The sequence below is a fragment of the Balaenoptera physalus genome, assembly GCF_965194825.1.
Source record: "Balaenoptera physalus genome assembly, chromosome: 2".
In the NCBI taxonomy this organism is placed as follows: Eukaryota; Metazoa; Chordata; class Mammalia; order Artiodactyla; family Balaenopteridae; genus Balaenoptera; species Balaenoptera physalus.
In genome coordinates this window covers 84,765,493-84,790,437 of record NC_138883.1, presented here as the reverse complement: position 1 = coordinate 84,790,437, position 24,945 = coordinate 84,765,493, and the positions used below count along the sequence as shown (strand labels likewise).

General features: G+C 37.2%; 1 protein-coding gene across 4 annotated transcripts in view; it reads left to right on the top strand.

The window, feature by feature from the left end:
- The window catches only part of INO80 (INO80 complex ATPase subunit), a 129,464-nt gene that overhangs the window by 38,712 nt on the left and 65,807 nt on the right, over positions 1–24,945 (top strand). For 3 of the 4 annotated variants that reach the window (XM_082449312.1, XM_082449310.1, XM_082449309.1), the window contains exons 8-19: positions 3,601–3,654; positions 5,282–5,485; positions 8,484–8,679; positions 9,577–9,644; positions 10,736–10,945; positions 11,437–11,517; positions 12,388–12,483; positions 18,537–18,596; positions 19,409–19,551; positions 20,710–20,794; positions 21,764–21,881; positions 22,809–22,894. In XM_082449312.1, the coding sequence (XP_082305438.1) occupies positions 3,601–3,654; positions 5,282–5,485; positions 8,484–8,679; positions 9,577–9,644; positions 10,736–10,945; positions 11,437–11,517; positions 12,388–12,483; positions 18,537–18,596; positions 19,409–19,551; positions 20,710–20,794; positions 21,764–21,881; positions 22,809–22,894 (1,401 nt within the window). The remainder of the gene's footprint in view (positions 1–3,600; positions 3,655–5,281; positions 5,486–8,483; positions 8,680–9,576; positions 9,645–10,735; positions 10,946–11,436; positions 11,518–12,387; positions 12,484–18,536; positions 18,597–19,408; positions 19,552–20,709; positions 20,795–21,763; positions 21,882–22,808; positions 22,895–24,945) is intronic. The other variant, XM_082449311.1, reaches the window with a different exon arrangement.

Here is a 24,945-nt window from a genome sequence, read left to right as displayed (position 1 = left end):
TGGCTCTTCGTTGCTGCATGGGCTTTCTTTAGTTGTGGTGAGTGGGGGCTACTCTTTGTTGCAGTGCGTGGGCTTCTCATTGCGGTAGATTCTCTTGTGGCAGAGCATGGGCTCTAGGCACATGGGCTTCAGTAGTTGTGGCGTGCGGGCTTCAGTAGTTGTGGCTCATGGGCTCTAGAGGGCAGTTAATTTCCTTTCTTAATAATTGCACTATGGTTATATAAGTTGCTAAAATTAGGGAAAACGGGGGTGGGGAGTAGTAAGGGAACTCTACTATTTTTTGCATGTTTTCCATAACTCTAAAGTTAGTTCAGTTTCCTCACACTGTATACAAAAATAAACTCAAACTGGATTAAGGACCTGAGAAGATCTGATAAGATCTGAAACCATGAAACTCCTGGAAGAAAACATAGGCAGAACAACCTTTGACATAAATTGTAGCAGTATTTCTTTGGATCTGTCTCTTGAGGCAAAAGAAGAAATAAAAACAAAAGTAAACAAATGGGACCTAGTTAAATGTAAAAGGTTTTGCCCAGCAAGAAAAACCATTGACAGAACAAAAAGATAATGTATAGAATGAGAGAAGATACTTGCAAATGGTATGACTGGCAAAGGATTAATATGCAAAATATATAAACAGCTCATACAACTCAGTATCAAAAAAGCAACCTAATCAGAAAATGGCCAGAAGACTTGAATACACACTTTTCCAGAGAAGACATGTATATGGTTAACAGGTACATGAAAAGATACTCAACATTGCTAATCATCAGAGAAATGCAAATCAAAACAAAAATGAGATATCACCTCACACCTGTCAGAATGGCTGTTAATCAGAAGGACCACAAATAACAAATGTTGGAGAGGATGTGGGGAAGAAGGAACCCTAGCACACTGTTGGTGGGAATGTAAATTGGTATGGAGGTCCCTCAGAAAACTAAAAATAGAACTACCATATGATCCAACTAGAGAAAGCCCACGCACAGCAACAAAGACACAACGCAGCCAAAAAATAGATAAATAAATTAATTAAAAATTTTAAAAAAGAAAAAATATGGCAAGAATAATGCAAGGAACTGCCATGTATCTTTTACTCGTATTTAGCACCTGTTTGCCTCATTTGCTTTTGCCATATAAATGCATACTTTTTTCTCACTCATTTTAAGGATTAGTTTGAGATTTTGTGCTAAATTTACTCCTAATAATTGTGTGTTTCCGAAGAAAAAGGAAATCATCTAGTGCATAACCACAGTGCAGTATTAAAAATTATTATCTGACCCATAGGTTTTCATATTTCATCACTTGTTTCAATAATGTCCTTTATAGCACTTTCCCCACCTCTGAATCAATCTAGGACTACATGTTGCATTTAATTGTCATGTCTCATTAATCTCCTTTATTCTGAAACAATTCCTTAGCTTTCATCTTTCCTGACATTGTTATTTTGAAGAGTATACAATTTTGTAGAATATTTTTGAATTTGGGTTTGTGTGATGTTTCCTTGGGATTAGATTTGAATTATGCATTTTTGGCAATATTACTAGAGAGTGATATGTTCTTGACATATCTCATCAGGAGGCACTTGACACATCTGTCCCTATATAGTGATACTAGCTTTGATCCCTTAGTATGATGGTGCCTCTGTACTGTGCAATTACTTCCCCTCCCTCCATAGCAATTAATAAATATTTCTGGAGAGAGAGTATGTGTTTGAGCATTCTTTTTTTAATTGAGATATAGTTTATTTATAATGTTAGGTGTACAGCATAGTGATTCAAAATTTTTATACATTATACTCCATTTAAAGTTATTATAAAATATTGGCTAAGTTCTCTGTGCTATACAATATATCCTTGTTGCTTATTTATTTTTTATACATAGTAGTTTGTACCTGTTAATCCCATACCTCTATCTTGTTCCCTCTCTTCCCCCTTCCCACTAGCAACCACTCATTTGTTCTCTATATCTATGAGACTGTTTCTGGTTTGTTATATTCATTTGTTTGTTTTATTTCTTATATTCTACATATAAGTGATAACATACAGTATTTGTCTTTCTCTGACTTATTTCACTAAGCATAATACCCTCTAGGTCCATCCATGTTGTTGCAAATGGCAGAATTTCATTCTTTTTTATGGCTGAGTAATATTCCGGGGTGTGTGTGTGTATGTATCACATCTTCTTTATTCATTCATCTGTTGTTGGACACTTAGGTTGCTTCCATATCTTGGCTATTTTAAATAGTGCTACTATGAGCATTGGGTTGCATGTATCTTTTTGACTTAGTGTTTTCGTTTTCTTTGGATGTATACCCAGGGGTGGAATTGCTGGATGATATGGTAGTTCTATTTTTAGTTTTTTGAGGGCCCTCCATACTGTTTTCCATAGTGGCTGTACCAATTTACATTCCCACCAGCAGTGTGCTAGGGTTCCCTTTCTCCATATCCTCTCCAACATTTATTTGTGGTCCTCTTGATGGTAGCCATTCTGACAGGTGTGAGGTGATATCTCATTTTTGTTTTGACTGAATTTCTGTGATAATTAGTGATGTTGAGCACCTTTTCATGTGCCTGTTGACTTTGTATGAACATTCGTGATGGGAAAAGTTACAGAAAAACTTGTTTCATACTTGGTGAAGAGGCTTCAGATGATGCCCTCTGATGATAAGGAATTCAGTGGGAATATTTGAGATTTTTATCTTTAAAGTGGCAGTAATTGCTTTAGAATTAGAGAAAGTTTTTGTTAAAAGCCCTAAAAATTCCCTTAATCAGACAGTCTGAGGTGGGATTATTATAGAAATGGCTTTCAGGCCCTTTGTATAACTTCACACCCATTGTTTCTTTACAGTCTGGGGGAGATTTCTTTAATAGTCAGAGAGCCACTCAGCTCTGCCTCGTCTTTCCCACATCAAATAAATGGACCATCATGGTTAAAATCAGGTTTCTTTATTGAAGCTAGTTTTTTTTAAGTGAAGTGGTAGACATAATAAGCAGCTTGAGACTTGGTTGTGGGCTGCTGAGTCATCTTGTGTTAGGTCTGCCTCGGAATTTTTGTTGAAGAAGATGAGGTCAAGTGGTGGTAGAAATTAAGTAATAGTGGCAGTGGGTTTGCCTTGGCTGGAGGTAGGGCTAGAATCACAAACTAAGAAGCTAGTTTACCTTTCTCCTAATGATTTTTGTATCTGAGTGCCCTGCTGTCTCAGCTTCTTTGCATATTGACCCTAGAAAGCAGTGTTCTAATCAGGGTGGTGCTAGGATTAGGGTATGTTGTTACATTTTCCTCGTTCACTTCAAGCCTTAAATATAGCTTAAATTTTTTCCAGAAGGATACAGAAGACTCAATTTAAGGCAGATACAACACCAGTTTATTTTTTTTAATGAGGCTTTAGGAGCTTTATGTGTTGTTCTGAGTTGGTACATTTGGGTGACTCTTAGAAGTAATGTATTTTATTTTAATTGAAAGAAGTAATGTATTTTGACTACGCTTGGTTTGGCATTTTATTTTTTAATCTTTGAGGAGATCAGTAAAGTACGGTGCCAGTCTACACAATCTTATTTCAAAAAAGAATCCTAAATGAAGTATTGTTTTTAACTATTTTAGGCCAACAAGCAGAAAGCTTCAGCTCGTAACCTGTTTCTCACCAATAGCCGCAAGGTACGATTATATTTCCCATTTTATGTTTTGCTGGAATGTGTTCTTATTATTTAGATCTATGGTTGCTGCTCTTGTCTCCTGTGACCTGTTGATACTTAATCTAATAGTACTTAAGAGAGTTTCTAAATGTTCTCAATCTATTTTTTAAACATCTTTATTGGAGTATAATTGCTTTACAATGTTGTGTAGTTTCTGCAGTATAACAAAGTGAATCAGCTATACAGATACATATATCCCCATATCCCCTCCCTCTTGCGTCTCCCTCCCACCCTCCTTATCCCACCCCCTAGGTGGTCACAAAGCACTGAGCTGATCTCCCTGTGCGATGCAGCTGCTTCCCACTAGCTATCTCTTTTACATTTGGTAGTGTATATATGTCAATGCTACTCTCTCACTTCGTCCTAGCTTACCTTTCCCCCGCCCCGTGTCCTCAAGTCCATTCTATACATCTGCGTCTTTTTTTTTTTTTAAACATCTTTATTAGAGTATAATTGCTTTACAATGGTGTGTCAGTTTCTGCTTTATAACAAAGTGAATCAGTTATACATATACATATGTCTCCATATCTCTTCCCTCTTGCATCTCCCTCCCTCCCACCCTCGCTATCCCACCCCTCTAGGTGGTGACGTCTGCGTCTTTATTCCTGTCCTGCCCCTAGGTTCGTTAGAACCTTTTTCATTTTTTTTTTTAGATTCCATATATATGTGTTAGCATACGGTATTTGTTTCTCTCTTTCTGACTTACTTCACTCTGTATGACAGACTCTAGGTCCATCCACCTCACTACAAATAACTCAGTTTCGTTTCTTTTTCAATCTATTTTAAAAATAAAATTGCTCTTCCTCGCATTTCTGGTTTTCAAATTTTTGGGTGTAAGACCATAGCGTACTGTTAATTCCTTGGGCAGATCATGCAGTCATCCTGTGCTCAGTCTCTTCATCTAAGAAATGATGGTATTAATACTTTCCCTTAGAGGGAATTAACGCAACTTTCTTTGGGTATTGTGAGAATTAGATGAGGTAACCTTACTAGTTGTGTTTCCCTGGGCTAGTTACTCATCCTCATTTCCTCATCTATATATAAAATATCAACTTCATAGGGTTTTTGTGGAGAATGAGTTAGTTTAATATATGTTAAGCTTAGAATGGTGCCTAGCATATAATAAACACTGACAGCTATTATTATTATTATTATTAAAAAAATTTTTTTGGCCACGCCACACGGCTTGTGGGATTTTAGTTTCCCAACCAAGGATTGAACCCCCGGGCCCTTAGCAGTGAGTATGCAAAGCCCTAACCACTAGACCGCCAGGGACTTCCTGAAGGCTTTTATTATTAATGTGTATGATAATATTTCAAAACTTCCCAGAACATCTTAGGTTATTATACTTTTTTTTCATCTTCTCAGGCAATGTGTCTGTAGATTTCTCATCCCTGATATTACTTTGTGGCCTGGGACTGGCTCACAGGACTGTATAGAGACGTTAATCAGATTAGGGAGAAAGAGATGTGGCCATAGGAGGACTATATGCCCTGAACAGGTTGAGGGATGCTGTGGTTTAGAGTCCAGGGAGAACTGGCCCCGGTGTTGGTCCTCCTCCATTGTGATAACATTGTTGTCACTTGCAGCTCGCCCACCAATGCATGAAGGAGGTGCGTCGAGCCGCCTTGCAGGCCCAGAAAAACTGTAAGGAGACCTTACCTCGTGCTCGCCGCCTCACCAAGGAAATGCTTCTATACTGGAAGAAGTATGAGAAGGTGGAGAAGGAACACCGCAAACGTGCAGAGAAGGAAGCCTTGGAGCAGCGGAAGTTGGATGAAGAAATGCGGGAGGTAGGGCAATAGCATGAAATTTTGAAAACCATAATTGCTGCAGCCATATTAAGAGATGGGTTAGCATTTCATAAGTTATAAATCTAACCAATGAAATGGTTGAAAAAATATTTTAAGACATAACTTTGAGTATAGTGATTTTAGTCCAGTAAATCAGTTCTGTTTTTATTCTTTTAGTAAGGCCCTCTCCCTGGCCTTCACCTCTCTTCTATGCTCATTTCCTCTCTTCTTTTTTTTTTTTTTTTTTAATTTTATTTATTTTTGGCTGTGTTGGGTCTTTGTTGCTGAACGTGGGCTTTCTCTAGTTGCAGCAAGTGGGGGCCACTCTTCGTTGGGGTGCGTGGGCTTCTCATTGCAGTGGCTTCCCTTGTTGCAGAGCATGGGCTCTAGGCGTGTGAGCTTCAGTAGTTGTGGCGCACGGGCTTTGTTGCTCCGCGGCATGTGGGATCTTCCCAGACCAGGGCTTGAACGTGTGTCCCCTGCATTGGCAGGCGGATTCGTAACCACTGCGCCACCAGGGAAGTCCCCATTTCCTCTATTCTTTGTAGCCTTATTCTTTTGAATATTTCTGGAGGACACCCTTCCCCAGCCTCCCCCCACAAAAAAACAAAAGGAATGAAAGAAAAAACAGCTTAGAGCTTATCTGGGCTTGGTTCCAGATGCTGGCTGTAATTTCGATTTGTTGGAAGATGAGGGCTGGTTGCCAAATTTAGGGCCAGATAGGGACAATGGACAACTAGCTCAGTTTTCTGAGACAACCCCCCCCCCACCCGCTGCCACCTACTTTTCTGTTTTAACTTGCAGTCAGTTCTCTTGCTAAGCTTGATATCAGCTGAGAGTATTATTCAGGGAAGCAAGAGGAGAGATTAAGAGGACAGAGATATTATGTTGCCATTGGTAAGCCCATTGGGATGAGTGGAAGGACAGTTGAGGTCTGGAGAAGGAAGGGAATCAGAGGATTGAATGTTTTCTTTCAGGTATAGGTAGTACTCCTGTCAAAGCAGAGCCGTGGAGACTCTTTTGAGTTCTTGGTCTTCCCTCCTGTCTCATGCCTTTGAGGGGGAATATGGATTTTGCCCAGTTTTCTTAAGTCCCTGGGTGACTTGTTTCTTTGCATGGAAGATAAACATATTATTGAGTTAGTAAACTTTTGATGCTAATGGAAATATTTGCTCACTGAGTTTAGAGGCATTTGAGTTAGTCACAGATCTTGAAGTTTTGAAACTGACTTGGCTTATGATCTAGGTTTGTGAGACATTCTCTCAATTATGTTGATAGCTAACTGATGAGACTTTCATCTGTGATTATGTTGACTTATGTGTCTTTTTCTCTGAATTTTTTTTTTAAGTTAATTTATTTATTTATTTTTTCATTTATTTTTGGCTGTGTTGGGTCTTCGTTTCTGTGCGAGGGCTTTCTCTAGTTGCGGCAAGCGGGGGCCACTCTTCATCGCGGTGCGTGGGCCTCTCACTATTGCGGCCTCTCTTGTTGCGGAGCACAGACTCCAGATGCGCAGGCTCAATAGTTGTGGCTCACAGGCCTAGTCGCTCCGTGGCATGTGGGATCTTCCCAGACCAGGGCTCGAACCCATGTCCCCTGCATTGGCAGGCAGATTCTCAACCACTGCGCCACCAGGGAAGCCCTGAATTTTTGAATTAAGACATTTTTGATGTATCCTTGTTCCCTTAATTTGCCTTCTTCATTTAGACACATAGTAGTTGACTTCCTTAAGGTTAAAGGAAATGTTACTTTTTATGGTTTAATTTAGAAAGGTTTTCTTTTAATTTTTGGCCACACCACGCCTTTTGCGGTACCTTTTGCGGTATCTTAGTTCCCCCACCAGGGAATGAACCCGTGCCCCCTGCAGTGGAAGCACGGAGTCTGAACCACTGGACCACCAGGGAAGTTCCGAGAAAGGTTTTCTTGTCAGTACTTTAGCTTTAGAACATGAACATCTGTATCCTTTATGAAAATAAATCAGTTTTCTCTCAAACTTTCAGATTTTTTTTTCTAATCTGAATTTGGCTAAAGTGTTATAAAACCTTAAGGAGAAAGCCTAGTTTTGTGTAGCATACTTTGGGACTTATGTCCTTCCTGGCCATGTTCCTTATTTTATTGTTGTTTTTCTTTTGTGGAGGTGGATCAAGGATAAATCAAGTATACTTCATATGAATTTTATTATAAAATAGTTCATGCAGAATAATGATTCTTTGATTTGATATTTATTGTGTATGCTGTATTTCATATAATTCAGTCTTTTGGATCATTTGCTTACTCATTGTTTATCTTGAAGAATGATTTTTACTGACATAATGATTATTTTCCTTACTAGGTTATTTCAGAGGCACTTTGAATTTAGCTTTCTCATACTTTAAAAAAAGGTATATGTGTTTGTGATTTTGTATTTGGTCTATATTCATGTTTTATAGCTATCATTATCACAGATGAACAGTAGGCTGTTTTGGGGAGCATTTTCTTTTTTTCATGGGCTTCTTATTCTCAGATACCTCCTGCATTGACTTTCAGAATAATTTATAGCTCTTCATCACTTATTTTGCCTTTTGGTGTTAAAGAAGAGTTTTGGACACATTTATGTTTTTAAAAATAATAAAGCTGTACACGTGTATTTATCACCCAAGTTATTAAGTAAAGCATGTTGTTTGAATTTAGTTGGTATCTCAGTGCCATTAAAGAAAAGTAATATAGTAAAGAAATAAGCATTTTAGGCAGATGCCTAGTGGAAAAAAGATTTTATTTTGTAAAGGAGAGCAAAACGTAGGTTATTATTAGGCTATAAATAAAGATTATTCCTTGCTTTTAGTACCACTGACTTAGTTATAATAAAATTTGTTCATTAGCAATTTTTACCTTTCTAAAGGTAAAGAATTTGTAAAGGAATTGTTTGCAAACTATGTATAAGTTTAGTGAATTCTGTTGACTACCCTTGTATATGATTGGTGATTTGACTCTTTTCACTTTCATCTTTTTTCCCCTTTAGGCCAAGAGGCAGCAGCGAAAACTGAACTTCCTCATCACCCAGACAGAGTTGTATGCCCATTTCATGAGTCGCAAACGAGACATGGGTCACGATGGGATCCAGGAAGAAATCTTAAGGAAACTGGAAGATAGTTCTACACAGAGACAAATTGACATTGGCGGAGGGGTGGTAGTTAACATCACACAGGAGGATTATGGTGAGTCCTGAATCAGGAGTGGGAGGAAGGAGATACCCAAAATTTTTTCATATCTCAGGTTATACTCATCATTAATTCTTGCAAGTTTTGTCCTGATTGATAGGTAATATTGATCAAAAGGGGGATTTATTTTATTGGAGTAGGGAAAGTGTGAATGTTTGTATAAAATAAGCATATAAAAAACTTTTATTAAAGAATTTGAAAAGGAAAGGGTGTGGTTATATGATCTTGCAAATTTGGGAATATTTTGTGTGTTGATTTGTTAGTAGAAATAAAAGGTATTGTATCAGAAGAATTCAGTGAACATATCTAATTAGAGAAAATCATCTCTCACGTAACAGGAATCTTGGTGATGTGAGTAAAAGCATGAGAAGAGACTGTTTTGGTATTTTTGTGACCACACAGAGAGGGAGGAATTGGGGTAAAGTTTGAGAGGAAGTTCACAGAGAATAGTGGTCAAGATCATGTTGAGTAAGAATAAGAGAAAATGAGAGTGTTTCAGATTATGTTGGGATTTACACAGTCTCTGTTTCTTCTTTTGGAATAGTTTCACCCGGTATAAATATATTACAATTTTGAATCCTCATTGTCTTGCTTTTCCCGGCTTCGACGTTGCTTCGTGCAAGAAGCGCAGGATTGGGAGACTGGGGCTCAGTCTCCTGGTGGCTTTTGTGAGCTGACTTTGGCTCCTAGAGACCATGGCAGCCCTCTGCCTCCATTGCCACTTCCAGGTCCTTACCTCTGTCAAGTAATTTGAGCCTTTCTTCTCCCTCACCCTCTGTGAACTTAGGGATAAATAGAATGTGGGCGTCAGGGATCCACATATGCTAGTATAAATTGCATCCTTAAAGGAGATCAGTTAATGAGGTGTTATAATCTACACATTTCCCTTTTCAGATAGTAACCATTTCAAAGCCCAGGCCCTGAAGAATGCTGAAAATGCTTACCATATTCATCAGGCTCGGGTGAGTCTTAAAAATGAAATGTTGGGCCCTGGAAATACAACTTTTTACTTAGGTGGTCCTCCTTTAATCTTAATCGTATTTTCAGTTAAAAACATTAATGGATGTGTATGTGTGTATGTGACTGCATTGGGCGGGGGGTGTGTCTCTATTTACTTGAGAGTAATAGAGGAATACCTGAGGAAATATGGGAAACGAGCATTCACTTGTCTGAGCTTTAAGAATGTGTTGATTGACGCTAAGGCAGTTTGTCTATTTTTTTTCTTCTGTCCTCCCTGGTAATCATGGGTAATACAGAATGAAGTGCATCATGGTTGTTTAGTGAAAAAGTCCACACTGTTGCTTGTTAAGAAAGTGATAACCATGTGTTAAAACTGCTAAGTTAGCACCTTCTTTCACTTTAGTAATAACTTGCTTATTCACGATATAGTGACATTTAGTGAAATCAGAAAGAAACTGCAGTTAGATCAAATTAAGTAAGGAAAATACAGTTTAATGTACTGCATAGAAGCCCCTGTGTAACTTTGACAGGGTCCAAGTCAAGGATAGAGACAAACTCAACCTATTCCTCGCCAACCCCAGCCAAACAGGTTTTATATCAAATCTTTAATAAATTCATTGATGAAGCAAGTAATTGTGTGATATGGCTTAGTGCCTGTCTATCAAAAGCGTATCCTCAATATAATTGTTAAAATAATTTTAAAGTGTTAGTAATATACTTTAATGTACGCTTGACCCTTGAGTAACTCTGGGAGTTAGGGGTGCCGACCTACCCTGCAGTCAGAAATCTTTGTATGACTTTACAGTCAGCCCTCCATACCTATGGATCCACATCCACAGATCCAACCAACCACAGGATCAAGTAGTACTCTTGCACACACTTAGTGAAAAAACTTCATATATCAGTTGACCCACACAGTTCAAACCCATGTTGTTCAAGAGTCACGTGTATTATGCTTACATGTAATATATTACATTATATTACCAGAAAGTTTGTTCCAACTAGCACAAGTTAGATATATTAGCATTATGAATTTTATTTGAATTTAATTATTTTCCTCATATATTTCTTCCAATATATTTTTATTTTCCAGACAAGGTCATTCGATGAAGATGCAAAAGAAAGTCGAGCAGCTGCCCTACGGGCAGCAAACAAGTCTGGCACTGGTTTTGGGGAGAGTTATAGCCTGGCAAACCCATCTATCCGGGCTGGTGAGGATATTCCACAGCCTACAATTTTTAATGGCAAATTAAAAGGTTATCAGCTGAAAGGCATGAATTGGTTGGCAAATCTCTATGAACAGGTGAATTTTAGAACTATGTCATACCTACTCTGTTTTGTTTGTTACCTGTTTTCCTAAAGTCGTTGGTTCAGTGTATTGTGAAATGAGTACAAGATAATGTTATAGATTTCATCCTTTTAAAAAAGCTTTATCGTTTGACAAGAATCAGAAAGATGTCTCTATATTTCTAACCTGGAGATTTTATTGGGGATTATTTGTATCATGTATAAAGTTTGTCTTAAGTGGTCTTAGTAATAAACCTGATTGCATTTGTACCTGGATTAGATTAGCTGAAAAACTGGCTTTGGCATGTTTGTCTCATGATTCAGAGTTGTAGCTGTGGAATTGGCAAAAGGAATCATTACAGTAGTAATAGTGCTGAAGCCGGGTATCTCTAGTCACTTTCCTTTGAACAAGTCTGACATTTTGGGTAGTTCTTTTTGGCAGTACTTTTAGTTGAACCCTGTGTAATGCAATGTGAGAGGTGTTGACTATGTGTGTTTTTTTTCCAGGGTATTAATGGCATTCTTGCCGATGAAATGGGACTTGGTAAGACAGTACAGAGCATTGCCCTCCTTGCCCATCTGGCTGAGGTGGGTAGATGCATGCAGTCTTTTCATCTTCCTCTCTCTCCATCCTAGGGTCATTTTCTATTGAGAATCAGCCATTATCAAGCAGTACGCTAGACTGTAGCATACCAAGACAGTAGGACTTGCTCCTTGCCTTCAAGGCCTTTACAGGGTGATACAGTGTGGTGAAGCATTCTGGTTTTCAAGAAGACTAGGACAGTTTCTAAGCATGTGTGTTTTCATTCCCCATCTCCCACTTCTGTAGAGAACCACCATTGTAGTGGCAAAAACACTGTAGTTAGTTAGATCAGAAGACTTTGTTTCACATCTCAGCTCTGTGCTTACTAGCAGTGTAAACTTGGACAATTCACTTAGCCTCTTTTGACCTGACTTCACTTTAACTCTGTGAGGTTTAGTTTCCACTTCTGCAAAGTGGGGATAATACCTACTTTACAGGAAATTTGTGAGAATTAAGTGAGAAGAAATGCGTGAAAGCATTTTGAAAAATGCAGAAAACTCTATACCAATTAAATAATAGTAAAATAGTTGTGATCATCTAGTATAAGGAAAAGCAACACATACAAGTCAGTATGTCATAAGTGCTTTGTGAATGATAGAAACTAGGACCTGTCAGGGCGGGTGGGGAGTAATTGCTTGGTATTTTTTTCTCAAGGTGTGTGCGAGCAACTTCCTAGCCCGTGTTATTATTAACATAGAATATTATTTTTCTTAACATAGGATATTATCATTGAGTGTGCAGGTATGGGAGATAGGAACCATTTCTCTTGTTATAATGCATCTCCTATTCTTAAACTCCTCTTGTCGTTAATTATAATTTTGAATTAAATTTCTTCAGTTTTCCTGCAGTTGGCTGACCCAGTTTTTCTGTTTCAGAGAGAGAACATTTGGGGACCTTTCTTAATAATTTCACCTGCTTCTACACTTAACAATTGGCACCAGGAGTTTACTAGATTTGTTCCTAAATTTAAGGTAAAAATCAACAAAATTCTCTTGCTTTTTAAAATAAACTTTCTGACTCCTTTTGTGCTGCCTTACTTAATTGCTCATAATAGCTTTTAATTTCTTACGTTTTTTTCAAAATAACCTTGCATACATTTCCTATCAAAGTTACTGATGGGAGCAGTAAGACAGCATATTACATCCTTATGTTTTATGAGAAAGCCAAAGTCCAGTTTGAGTGATTTGCTGCATTGACCACATGAATTGTAGCTCCTGGTTGTACTGCCATAATAGAAAATGTCTACCTTGCTGGCTTAATGTAGATTTTGATAAATCAAGGTACATATACTATAATTTATGGCATTGTTGTCCACACTCCCCCCCCCCGCCCCCCCCCCAGATGTAGTCATAGATTATCTATTTTCTTGACACTTCAAAGCCAGCTCTTCAGTCTTGGTCCAGATTATAATGTCTAAGGTGAAAGTTGCATTTAACTAATTCAGAGGAAAAGAATTGAGATTTAGGTAGGATGTGATCAGCAGGGAAATATGCTGCATCAAGTATGGACAAGATTTAAATAGGGGTTTAATTATGCAGAGTTGCTGGGATGTAAGAAAGAATGGATAGGATTTTTTATATTATTTGCAAGTAAAAAGAAGGAAATGAGTTAAATATTTGTTTTGTCCCTAAAGGAATATAATGATAATGAAGTTGCATGGTAAGAAGGATTTTTTGGAGATATGTATCAAGAGATAGTGACATGATCTCTGATCTTGGGTCTCCATAATAATCATGGGTTCCATGCAATTTAAGAGGTCATGGGAGGTGTTTTTCTGGCTTATACTTTATAAGGAATAGGGACGTGTCTGGGATATTCCACTTTGGGGCACCTTTGTGTTTGTGGCCCCACCTTTGTGGCTGAATTAATAGACTTAGGAACTGTTTACAAGGCACATTAGGTATATGGCTTTTAGCTTGGCTGACTCATTCTTAACTTTCTAAGGAGGTGAGGTTGTTCTAAGGCAATTTATTGAATATTTTCTCTAGGGTTTTTTCACATTGAATAAGGAGCCCTTCATCTTTTTTCTGCTTTCTTGTTGTTATTGTTGTTTAGTACATGTCAAACAATTAGGAGCTTGAAAAATTGTCTTAAAATTTTCTTCCAAACCACTAAAGTTTTCAGTATTTCTTTCACTGGCCGATAGGTGGCAATGTAGTACTACTTACGTCATTGGTACCTCTCTTTTGACTTTATACCCATGCCTGAAACTGAGTTTTCATTTACATGTGGAGTTTCCTTTTGAAGCTCTAGTCCAGGGGTCAGTAAAATATGGCCTGTGGGCCAGTTGAAAGTGTACAATTCAGTAGTATTAAGTACATTTACAGTGTGGTACAATAATCACTGCTATCTTATTGCAGAATTTTATCATACAAAACAGAAATCTCCTTCCCATTAAGCAGTCACTCCCTATTCCCTTTCCCTCTTGCCCCTGACTACCACAGATCTGCTTTATGTCTCTGTGGATTTGCTTATTCTGAATATTTTGTATACCTGGAATGTGGCCTTTTATGTCTGGCTGCTTCTTTTCCCTTAGTAGGTTTTTCAAGGTTCATCATGTTGTAACATGTATCAGCACTTCATTCCTTTTATGACAGAATAATATTTCAGTCATAATATTATATAATATTATAGTGAATAATATTTCATTATCTGGGTATACTGTATTTTGTTTATCCATTCATCTGTTGATGGGTATTTTGGTTGTTCCTTTTGGCTATTGTTAATAGTGCTGCTATAAACATTCATGTACAGGTTTTTGTTTGAACACCTGTCCTGTTTTCAGTTCTTTTGGGTATATACCTAGGAGTGGAATTGCTAAGTCACTTTATATTTAACTTATTGAGGAATCCACCACGTGTTCTTTTGTGCAGCTTATGAGCTAAGAATAGTTTTTACTTTTTTAAATTGTTGATTAAAAAAGAATATTTCATAGCAAATGATATATGAAATTTAAATACATGTGTATTGGAATACAGCCACACCTTTGATTATTTATTACTTATGGCTGCATTCACAGTACAACAGCACAGTTGAGTAGTTGCGGCAGAGACTGTGTGGCCTACAAAGCTAAAATTACTTACTATCTGGCCATTTATAGAAAAAGTTTGATGACCTCTGCTCTATTGATTCATTGTTTCTATTACCATTACTCCTTTAAATTGTCAGAAATGTATTTGCTTCCCTGTAGAACATAGTTAGAAGTAGACTCTGCTCAGGTTTATAGTCTGGTTACATTCAAAAGATACTTACATCTATGATGATAACATCAGAAAGTTCATTTTATTTGGCAGGTGTCTGAGTAACACTCATTTTATGGTTCTCATATGATTAGTGCCTCTGACCTCCTCCTTTTCCTCATGAAATAAGATTTACATTTTTTCTCTAGTTAATGTACCACTTTTCATTCCTGAAATTGGCTATTCTGTATGTTTTCTATTTCATTTATTTCTGTTCTATCTTTTATTATTCTTGTCTACTTTTTTGTAAACTTTTTTCTTTTTCTGTCATCTTGAGATGGAGCTTAGATTGTTGATTTCCAGCTTCTTCTAATGTATATTTAAGGGTATTGCTTTCTAAGCATGACTATAGCCATCCAAAGGTTTGATGTGTCACATTTTCATTATCTTACAGTGCAAAATACTGTCAGCTTCTACTGTAAGTTCTTATTTGATTCGTGGGTTATTTAAAAGTGTTGTTTTTACTCTCTACACAAAGGATGACTTTCTAGTTATCTTTTTGTTATTTATAGCTTAAATCCACTGATAAGAAAACATGCTTTTTATTATTTTAATCCGTTGAAATTTGTTGCTTTGCTTTCATGGCCCAGCATATGGTCAGTTTTTATAAATGTCCTGTGTGTGTTTGAAAATCATAGTTATTCTGAACTTGTTGAGTACAGTGTTGTATATATGTTGATTAGGTCAAGTTTGTTAACTTGTTCAGCTCTTTTGTATCTTTACCGATTTTTTTGTCTGCCTCTCCTATTACTGACTGAAAGAGGTGTGTTAATATTTACAACAATTATGGATTTATCCATTCTGTTTTCTTCTGTTTTTGCTTTGAGGCTGTGAGATGTATACAAATTTATAATTTTATCTTCCTGGTGAATGAACCTTTTATTATTATGAAATTCCTCCTTTAAGACTTTTGCCTTAAAGTTTATTTTCTCTGATACTAAATAGCTTTCTTTTGGTTAGTATTTGCATGGTATCTTTTTCGTCTTTTTACTTTTAACCATTCTATATCCTTACATTTAAGGTGTATTTCTTGCCTTTTATTTGGAATATCTGTGCTTACTTTTAATGTAATTATTGATATATTGTGTTTAAATTTGCTGCCTTGCTCTTTACTTTCTACTTCTTTTTTTTAATAGGGTTGTTATTGTGTTTCTGTTTTTTAGTTTTTACTTTTAAAATATTTATTTATTTATTTGATAGTGCCGCGTCTTTAGTTGCAGCTCACCAGCTCCTTAGTTGCGGCATGGATGTGGGATCTATTTCCCTAACCAGAGATTGAACCCGGGCCCCCTGCATTGGGAGTGCAGAGTCTTAACCACTGTGCCACCAGGGAAGTCCCTGCTTTCTACTTCTTTCACCTGTTCAGCTTTACTTTTTTTTCCTTTTGAATCCTTTTGGATTGATTAGATTTTATCATTCCTCTTTTTTTCTTCCCCTTTTAAACTTGCTAATTATATATTCATTCTGTTATTCAGTAGATACCCAGGAGAATACCACATGCACCCTTAACTTTTTCAAAAGTAATATAAATTAGTACTGTTAATACTTTCCAGACAGTACAAAGACCTTAGTATAGTACTGTAACTACATCCCCCTTCTCTAGACTTACATGCTGTTGTTTTTGTATGTATTTTGTATTTTAAACCCCAGAAGACATTATTATTTATACATTTAAAACTTACTTAGATTTATTCATATTACTCACATATTCATTGCTCATTGATCTTCATTCCTCCTTGCATATTTGTGCTTCCATTTGGCTGACATTTTTCAAAAGAACGAAGGACATCAAGCTATGGATTTTAGAAGCACTTTGAGCCCCATAACAATAAAAGAATGAAAGTCACACCTAGAAACATCACAGAAAAAGTGCTGAATTTTGCATTCTTTTGTTTCTCCATGTTTTAGTCCGGATATTTCCTTCTGACCTCTCTTCTAGTTCACTGATTTTCTCTTCAGCTGATTCTATCTGCTGTTAAACTCATCACTGATTGCTTTTTTTTTTTTTTTTTTAATTTTTAAAAAAGTTTTTGTACTTCGAAGATGTTCTGTGTTTTCCAGTTCTACTTCTTATGGTTGTTTTCCTGTATGTTATGTGTCTTTTTTTTCCCCCTCTGGCTACTTTTTTTTTTTTAAATAAATTTGTTTTATTTATTTATTTATTTTTGGCTGCGTTGGGTCTTCGTTGCTGCATGCAGGCTCTCTCTAGTTGTGGTGAACAGGGGCTATTCTTCGTTGTGGTGCGCGGGCTTCTCATTGCAGTGGATTCTCCTGTTGCTGAGCACGGGCTCTAGGCACGTGGGCCTCAGTAGTTGTGGCACACGGGCTCTAGAGTGCATGCTCGGCAGTTGTGGTGCACTTGCTTAGTTGCTCCGCAGCATGTGAGATCCTCCTGGACCAGGGCTCGAACCCGTGTCCCCTGCATTGGCAGGTGGCTTCTTAGCCACTGCACCACCAGGGAAGCCCTCGTCATTGAATTCTTAATTTTAGTTATTATATTTTTTCAGTTCTAAAAATTCCCTTTGATTCTTTTATAGTTTCTAGTATACCACTGAAATTCTCAATCTTTTAATTCAATGAACAAACTTGCTTTTTTTTTTTTTTTTGGCAGCATTGGGTCTTCGTTGCTGCACGCAGGCTCTCTCTAGTTGTGGCGAGCAGGGGCTACTCTACATTGCGGTGCATGAACTTCTCATTGAGTGGCTTCTCTTGCTGCGGAGCACGGGCTCTAGGCACGCGGGCTCAGCAGTTGTGGCTCGCGGGCTCTAGAGCGCAGCCTCAGTAGTTGTGGCACACGGGTTTAGTTGCTCCGCGGCATGTGGGATCTTCCCGGTTCAGGGCTCGAACCCGTGTCCCCTGCACTGGCAGGCAGATTCTTAACTGAGCCACCAGGGAAGCCCAAAACTAGCATTTTTTTAAAAGTCTGTTTCTAAAATTTTCGTTATCTAGATCTCCTGTGGGTTTGTTTCTTTTATCTATATTTCATGTTGGTTCTCAGTTATGTGGTCTAGTCTTTCCATATATCTGATTTTTTTGTTTTGTTTTATTTTTGTTTTAATGCCAGACATTGTATAGGAAAAATTGTAGAGATAATTGTGGGCTCTGGATACTGTTTTCTTCTTCCTGAGAGAGGATTAACGTGTGTTTGGGGTTTTGTTGTGGATTTTTTTGCCTATAGTAATTTTTTTCTGGGGCAGTAATAATCCAAAGCCCCCTTAATCTAGTCAGGAATTGAGATGATTTGAAACCAGGATTCAGTACCTGATAAAGCAAGTGTATGTATAGTTTACTTTTACTACCAGTGTGTATCTATCTCTTGATTCCCAACTTAAGGCCAGGGAGGTGGGTTGTTATCAGAATCCCTCCTCCTTGAACTACAGTTTTTGTTTTGTGGGTCCTGTGTCTCTTTTTAAAAAAATACAAACAAAAACAAAAAACAACTTTTCAGTTTCTTAGCCTCTCAACTAGAACTTTTGGGAAGGATCAGCACCCACAGGGGGAACGTGTTCCAGATGCCAGGCTTTCCTCTCTTTTCTAGATCTGGGCTCTGTAATTCTCCACTGGCTCAGTAGCTCTCTGATGCCTTCAAACAAATGTTTTGTATCTGTGTTTTAACTTGTTCAGTAGGAGGAGTTCTAGTCCAGCACCTAGTGCGGCAGTGACAGAAGAGGAACTGCTATATACATTCTATTAGGTTTTTAAAAAATCATTCTGAATAATGTATTTGTGATGATACTTTTAAGATTATCACTAGGAAATAATCTGTATATTGGTCCTTTTTCCAGGTGCTACCATATTGGGGAAATCCTCATGATAGAAAAGTTATCAGGAGGTTCTGGAGTCAGGTAACTTTCAGCTTACTGTACACGCAGGCACACACACATATACATGTTCACACATATGCGCAGTCATTATTTCTCCAGGTGATTTGAGTAATTTCACTTACATAAAATCTTCTTATATGTTTCTGGACACTAGGCAAGTGTACTTTTTTTCTTTTACAATGCTTTTCCTGTTGTAGACAATCAGCTGGACTTGAAGTCCAGGATTAAGTAAGAACTTTTTTCTTTAATAAGCTGAAGACTAGTTTTTTTTGTTGTTGTTGTTGTTTTTTTAACATCTTTATTGGAGTAAAATTGCTTTACAATGGTGTGTTAGTTTCTGCTTTATAACAAAGTGAATCAGCTATACATATACATATATCCCCATATCTCCTCCCTCTTGCGTCTCCCTCCCACCCTCCCTATCCCACCCCTCTAGGTGGTCCCAAAGCACCGAGCTGATCTCCCTGTGCTATGCGGCTGCTTCTCACTAGCTATCGGTTTTACATTTGGTAGTGTATATATGCCCATGCCAGTCTCTCACATTGTCCCAGCTTACCCTTCCCCCTCCCCGTGTCCTCAAGTCTATTCTCTAGTAGGTCTGCATCTTTATTCCCGTCCTAGGTTTGAAGACTAGTTTTTAACAAGGTTTGTGGTTAAGGTAACTACCTTAAAAACAGTTATGCTTTTAATTCACTGCACATCTCCTACATTGGAGAAGTATATCTTTAGAGCTATCTTAAACTTCTTGGCCTTAGAAAATAAATTCCATTCCTCATTGTCTTATTATGACTTGTTAGGTATCTCTTTTCACCCTTGCCCTCTTATGTTTACAGAAGACCCTCTACACTCAGGATGCCCCCTTCCATGTGGTTATCACCAGTTACCAGCTGGTGGTGCAGGATGTAAAGTATTTCCAGCGAGTCAAGTGGCAGTACATGGTATTGGATGAGGCTCAGGCGCTCAAGAGTAGTTCCAGGTAACATGAGTAGTAGAAATAAAGTCTGTGGACTGAGGATATATAGATATATAGATATGTGTGTATGATATACACACACATGTGAATGAAGGTCAGAGAGATTTCAAAACATGGTATATGGCTTATGGTCTCTGCATAAGCCATATATCTGACCAGAAGGCATAAATTCTCTTTTGCATTTTCATGGAATATGCATATTAATGTTTAGAGTATAAAGATTTTTCTCAACTTTTTTCTCCCTATTCAGTAATTATGGCATTTTAACCGATTTTTGTTCTTCAAGGAAATTTTCTGTGGAGGAACGGGTATCTGCTCTTTGCTTCAGGGATTATTTTAGACAGGAGGTCTTAGTAGGAAGTAGAATGTTACATTATGTGGATTATAGCTTCTACTGTTTTATGAAGGTTATCCTAGTCCCTGAATGGTTATTAGATGCCCAAGAATCCTTTTATTGGAAGTTACGTGTTTAAAATGTTCTAATACCTTTAAGTTCCCAAACTGAATAGTAAATGAGCGCTTGGCTGTAAAGTGTTACTCAGTGGTATTAGACCTTGGGTTTGATGGATTTTTATTAACTCTTGGTGAGCCCATAGGGCTTTCTTAGAAGTCCATGTTAACTGGCAGGATGGTATTTTCCATGGAACTTTCCATCCTCTAAAGAGCATTATTTCATAGTTTACTCTTTTGAAGTAGAGCATGCTTGTGGCCAGGAGCAGTAGACTCACTTTGCGTTTTCTTCTCACACCCTTTCTTTTTCTCCATTTCTCCCTCCAAACTCACACTGGAAGCGTATAGAGTAATAATTTTAAAACCTACTACTGTAGATAATACTTTATAATTATATGGTTTGTATCAACAAAACTGACCAAAGGTAGTAGAGGACTTTTATCAAGCCAGAAAGGATCCTACTCTGCTATTCGAGGGCTTTTTTTTTTATATATACCCTAATACCACGTTTTCAGTATAGAGTCAGTTCCTTTGAAATTTCCTGTCGTCAGCTTTGTTGAGTAATATTTTTCAATTGTGTTCATGGTAGAGTATTGATACTTGATTTTGAGTGTTTGTTATTTATTTGAAAAGCATTTTTAGAAATAAGGGGTCTCAATAGGGTGAGTATTTACTGCTAACTTGGAATTTGTAATTCATCTTACTGGACAGTGTTCGTTGGAAGATACTCTTGCAGTTTCAGTGTCGGAATCGGCTTTTGCTAACTGGGACCCCCATTCAGAACACCATGGCAGAGGTAGGCACTAGTAAAGACCTCAGTTTTATGTCTGCATTAAACAGTGGTTCCAACACAGAATAAAATTCTTTACGCATGCCTACCTGGAGTGTTACGGCTTTGTATAAATTACAATCCCCACATAAAAGGAAGAATTTGACCATGGCTTGCCCTAAGTGGTTTTTTTGCGGGGGTGGGCATCATTACTATTTTCTTATTCTCTGGCAAAAGGCAAATAAATTTCTTTATTCCTTGGTTACTTATATAATAAATCGTGATCACATTAAGAATGCTACTCATCTAATGCAGAGATATTTTTATACTAGAATAAAAAGGTAATATTCTTTGACACTGAGAGGAGCTAAAATTCTTTCTTTAGGGAAGATAATTTTATCTTCTAGAATAGGGGTCAGAAAACTTTCTGTAAAGAGCCAGATAATAAGTATTTAGACTTTATAGGCTGTATAGTCACTGCACAGCTACTCAACCTTCTATTGTAATGTGAAAGCAGCTATAGATGATATATAAATGAATAGGTGTGACTATGTTCCAATAAAACTTGATTTATAAAAATAGATGGCAGACCAGACTTGGCACCACAAGGCGTAATTTGCTGACCCCTGATCTAGAGTTATTATTAGCAAGTTATGCTGCCTCAGACTGTGTTCAGTTGTGGAATGGATCTTTATATAAGATCTTTAAAACTATCTCACTGCCCAAGCTGAGCAGGACTTGCACTTTCAGACTTTCAGTGTGAAATTAATTGAAAAATAGTCACATTTTGCTATAGTACCTTATAAAATTAGAGTTGGTTGATGAGGCAGTGTGCTTACACACTCATTCTCTCTCACTTACTCACACATACACATGCACCTAGACACAGATACACAGACCTGCAACTTCACTCTCTCTCTGTCCAAACTCTCATCATATCTTCTCATACTGTCATTTTGTTGCTCTATAGTTATTTCGCTTTTTGTTTGTTTCCAGCTCTGGGCTCTGCTGCATTTCATTATGCCAACATTATTTGATTCACATGAGGAATTTAATGAATGGTTTTCCAAGGACATTGAGAGCCACGCCGAAAACAAATCTGCCATAGATGAGAGTGAGTACTTTTATGAACTTTCATTCTTTCTGCCTATTAGTGTAGGCAACTACATAATTCTGTATTTTCTTGTATGTGAAGAATTTTTCTTCTGGTATGCATAGAAGGATCTGAGAGAAAAGTTTTTTCTCTTTTAAAATAATTATATGTTTTGTGAATATTTAAAAGAGTCCAAAAAGGACTAACTCAAGTGATGCTCCTGTAGTGTTGACTAATCAAGGCAGAGCAGGCAAAATTCACATTTTGGCTTACGAAATCCTCATTTTCCACGTAGATCCTGAACAATTTTATATTCTTTGTGGAATGGGGTAAGACTTTTTGCCTGTGATAAAACCAGAAAATATTAGAAGGGTAATTTTTGTTATTTTCTCTATATATTAGGATTTGTTTCTTCTGTAAACATTTTTTAACCTTGTTTATCAATTTTTTTTTACCTCTTGACTAATATCTTTTAAGAGAGTTATGAGGTATTTATTACATAACATGAAGTGACAGCTACTAACTATTAGAAAAGTCCTTAAATAATTTCTTATACTACATGTTGTTAATTTGCTGATATACTTTGAAAAAATGATTTTGGGGGAACACTGGGAGTCCTAGATAGCTTGCATTAGACCTGTCTGAGAACCCTATTATTGATAGAATGTTCCTAAAACACTCTAAAGGTGAATTCTAATAAAAATAAAGACATCCTTACTGGTTTGAGTAAATGAGAGCAAAATGCATTTGCACAATTGACTCCAGGAAGGTGCTGTGGAAAGTTCAGATCCCTTGGCTTCCTCCTTGCGATTGCTTCAGTCTTCTTTTAGAGAATCATTAAGCCAAAAGGTGTTAGAACAGTTTAGTGAAGGGTGGTCATGATATTTCTTTTGTTTGTGTTAAATTGATATAATGTATTATTTGTCGGTGGGGCTCCTGGCATTTCAGATCAACTCTCTCGCTTACACATGATCTTGAAGCCATTTATGCTGAGGAGAATCAAGAAAGATGTGGAAAATGAATTGTCTGACAAGGTAAGGAAAGAAGACCTTGTGAGTTTATGCCTTAATAGGCACCAACCTAGGGTTCCAGGGTGAAAAGAAACTCCTTGGTAAATGTTTAGTTGAAGGGTAATTGGTTTGATTGATAGGAGACCTTTAAACTTGAGAGGGTCAAAGAAGACTTAAAATGAGTCAAATAATGAAGGCAAGTAATAGTTTTTTCTTCTTTTTGTTTTATACTTTTTATTACGGAGAGTTTGAAGCATTACAGAAGTAGAAAAAATAGTATAATGAACTCCATATAGTTTAAATGATCAACTCGTGACCATTTTTCACCCCTCTACATTATTCTGAAGCAGATCCCAGATGTCTTTTGTTTCATTTATAAATATCTTCTCATAGGTGTCTCTAAAAGATTTGCTGTTTTTTAAAATACATATTCACATATCATTATCACCTCTACTAAAAAAAGGCAGTTATTTCATTGTAGTATCACATATCCAGTCAGTGCTCAGATATTCCCAGTTGTCTTTGTGTATGCTTTTTTCTTTCTCTCTCTTTGAAAAAGTATTCAGTTTTTGAAACCAGAATCCAAGCAAGGTCCACACATAGTATTTGGGTGCTATGTCTCTTAAGCATCTTTTAGTCCCACCTTACTTTTTCTCCCCTTGCAATTCTTTGTTGAAGAAGCCAAGTTGTTTGTCGTGTAGAGTTTTTCCACATACTGGATTTTGCTGGTTGCATCATTGTGGTGTTGTCTAACATGTTCCTCTGTCTCCTGTATTTCTGCAGACTGAGAGATAGATTTAGAAGTTTAATGTGCTTTGGGTTGTAATATTTTTTTCTCATAAAAAGTCAGTAATTTTGGTTTATAAATAATCTTTTTTTGGATCTTACCAGACTTCTTTAGTTTTCTATTATCTCTTGTGAATCCTCCCCATATTCTCCTTCCTTCTTTTTTCACCCAGTTCCCAGTCCTTTGGGGTATTTTCCCATCTCCCATAGATTGCACCTGTTTCTCACAGTTCTGCTCTCTCTATAAAAGGCATCTTTCCAGGTTCTTGATAATATCAGGTGATACTCTCTGTCACTGCCAGAAGGCTGGATCATTTTGAAATTAGTAACTCTCTTATAAGATTGTGGTGGAGATGTACACCTTCAAAGAGAGGAATAGAAGTGTACCTTTTTTTTATTCCTTTTAAAAAAATCTTTATGGCTGCTTTGTGAAACTGGCTGATTTTAACTGAATAGCAGTGTCACACAGATGTGTACCTGATAGAAAGAAAATACTTTGTAAAAAAAATGGATCCTTGAGGCTTTTGTATCAGAAACAGCTTAAAAACAATAGCAATATCATAATGTCTGTTATTTAGTGGTCATTACGGAGGTGATCAGAAGACATATGGTTCTTAACCACTGTGCAGAGTATAAATTTCTTAAACATCAGTAATGTTTCTAATCTGTTATTAAATAGTATATGTATTATTGAACTCTTACTGTCTGCCAGCAACTGGTCCGTAGAGATGCAGCTTCCAGGTTCTGTTCAGATTTCCAAGGGGGATGAATACATAAATAGCTAGTACTGTATCATAAGATATGCAGTGATTATCTATGTGAAATACAATGGGAACATAGATAAGGGAGTAGTTCTATTAGGGAAGGTTAGAGAAGGCATCAAAGCAGAGATGACATGTGAGCTAGATCTGGAATAATGAGTTGGCATTTACTAGGAAAATATGATAGGGAGGGGGGTGCTAAGCAACAAGAGTGAACAAAGGTAGAGCAATATTCAAATAGGCAGCATGTTTGGCAAACATTATTCAGACTGTTGTAGCTAATATATATAGGAGGACTTGATGAGATTGGGATAATATGGTGAGTTAGATTATGGCAGGCCTCTGCCTACAGGAGAATTTTTAATATTTTACTATAGGCAGTAACTTACATTGAAGGTTTTTCAGCAGTTGAGTACCTTATAAGATTTGTATGGAAAGTTTCTTGGAACCAGGAGAGACTAGAGGCAGGAAGCTCCCACAGTAATAGCAGTATAGATTAGATATGATGAGATTCTGTATTAAAGCAAT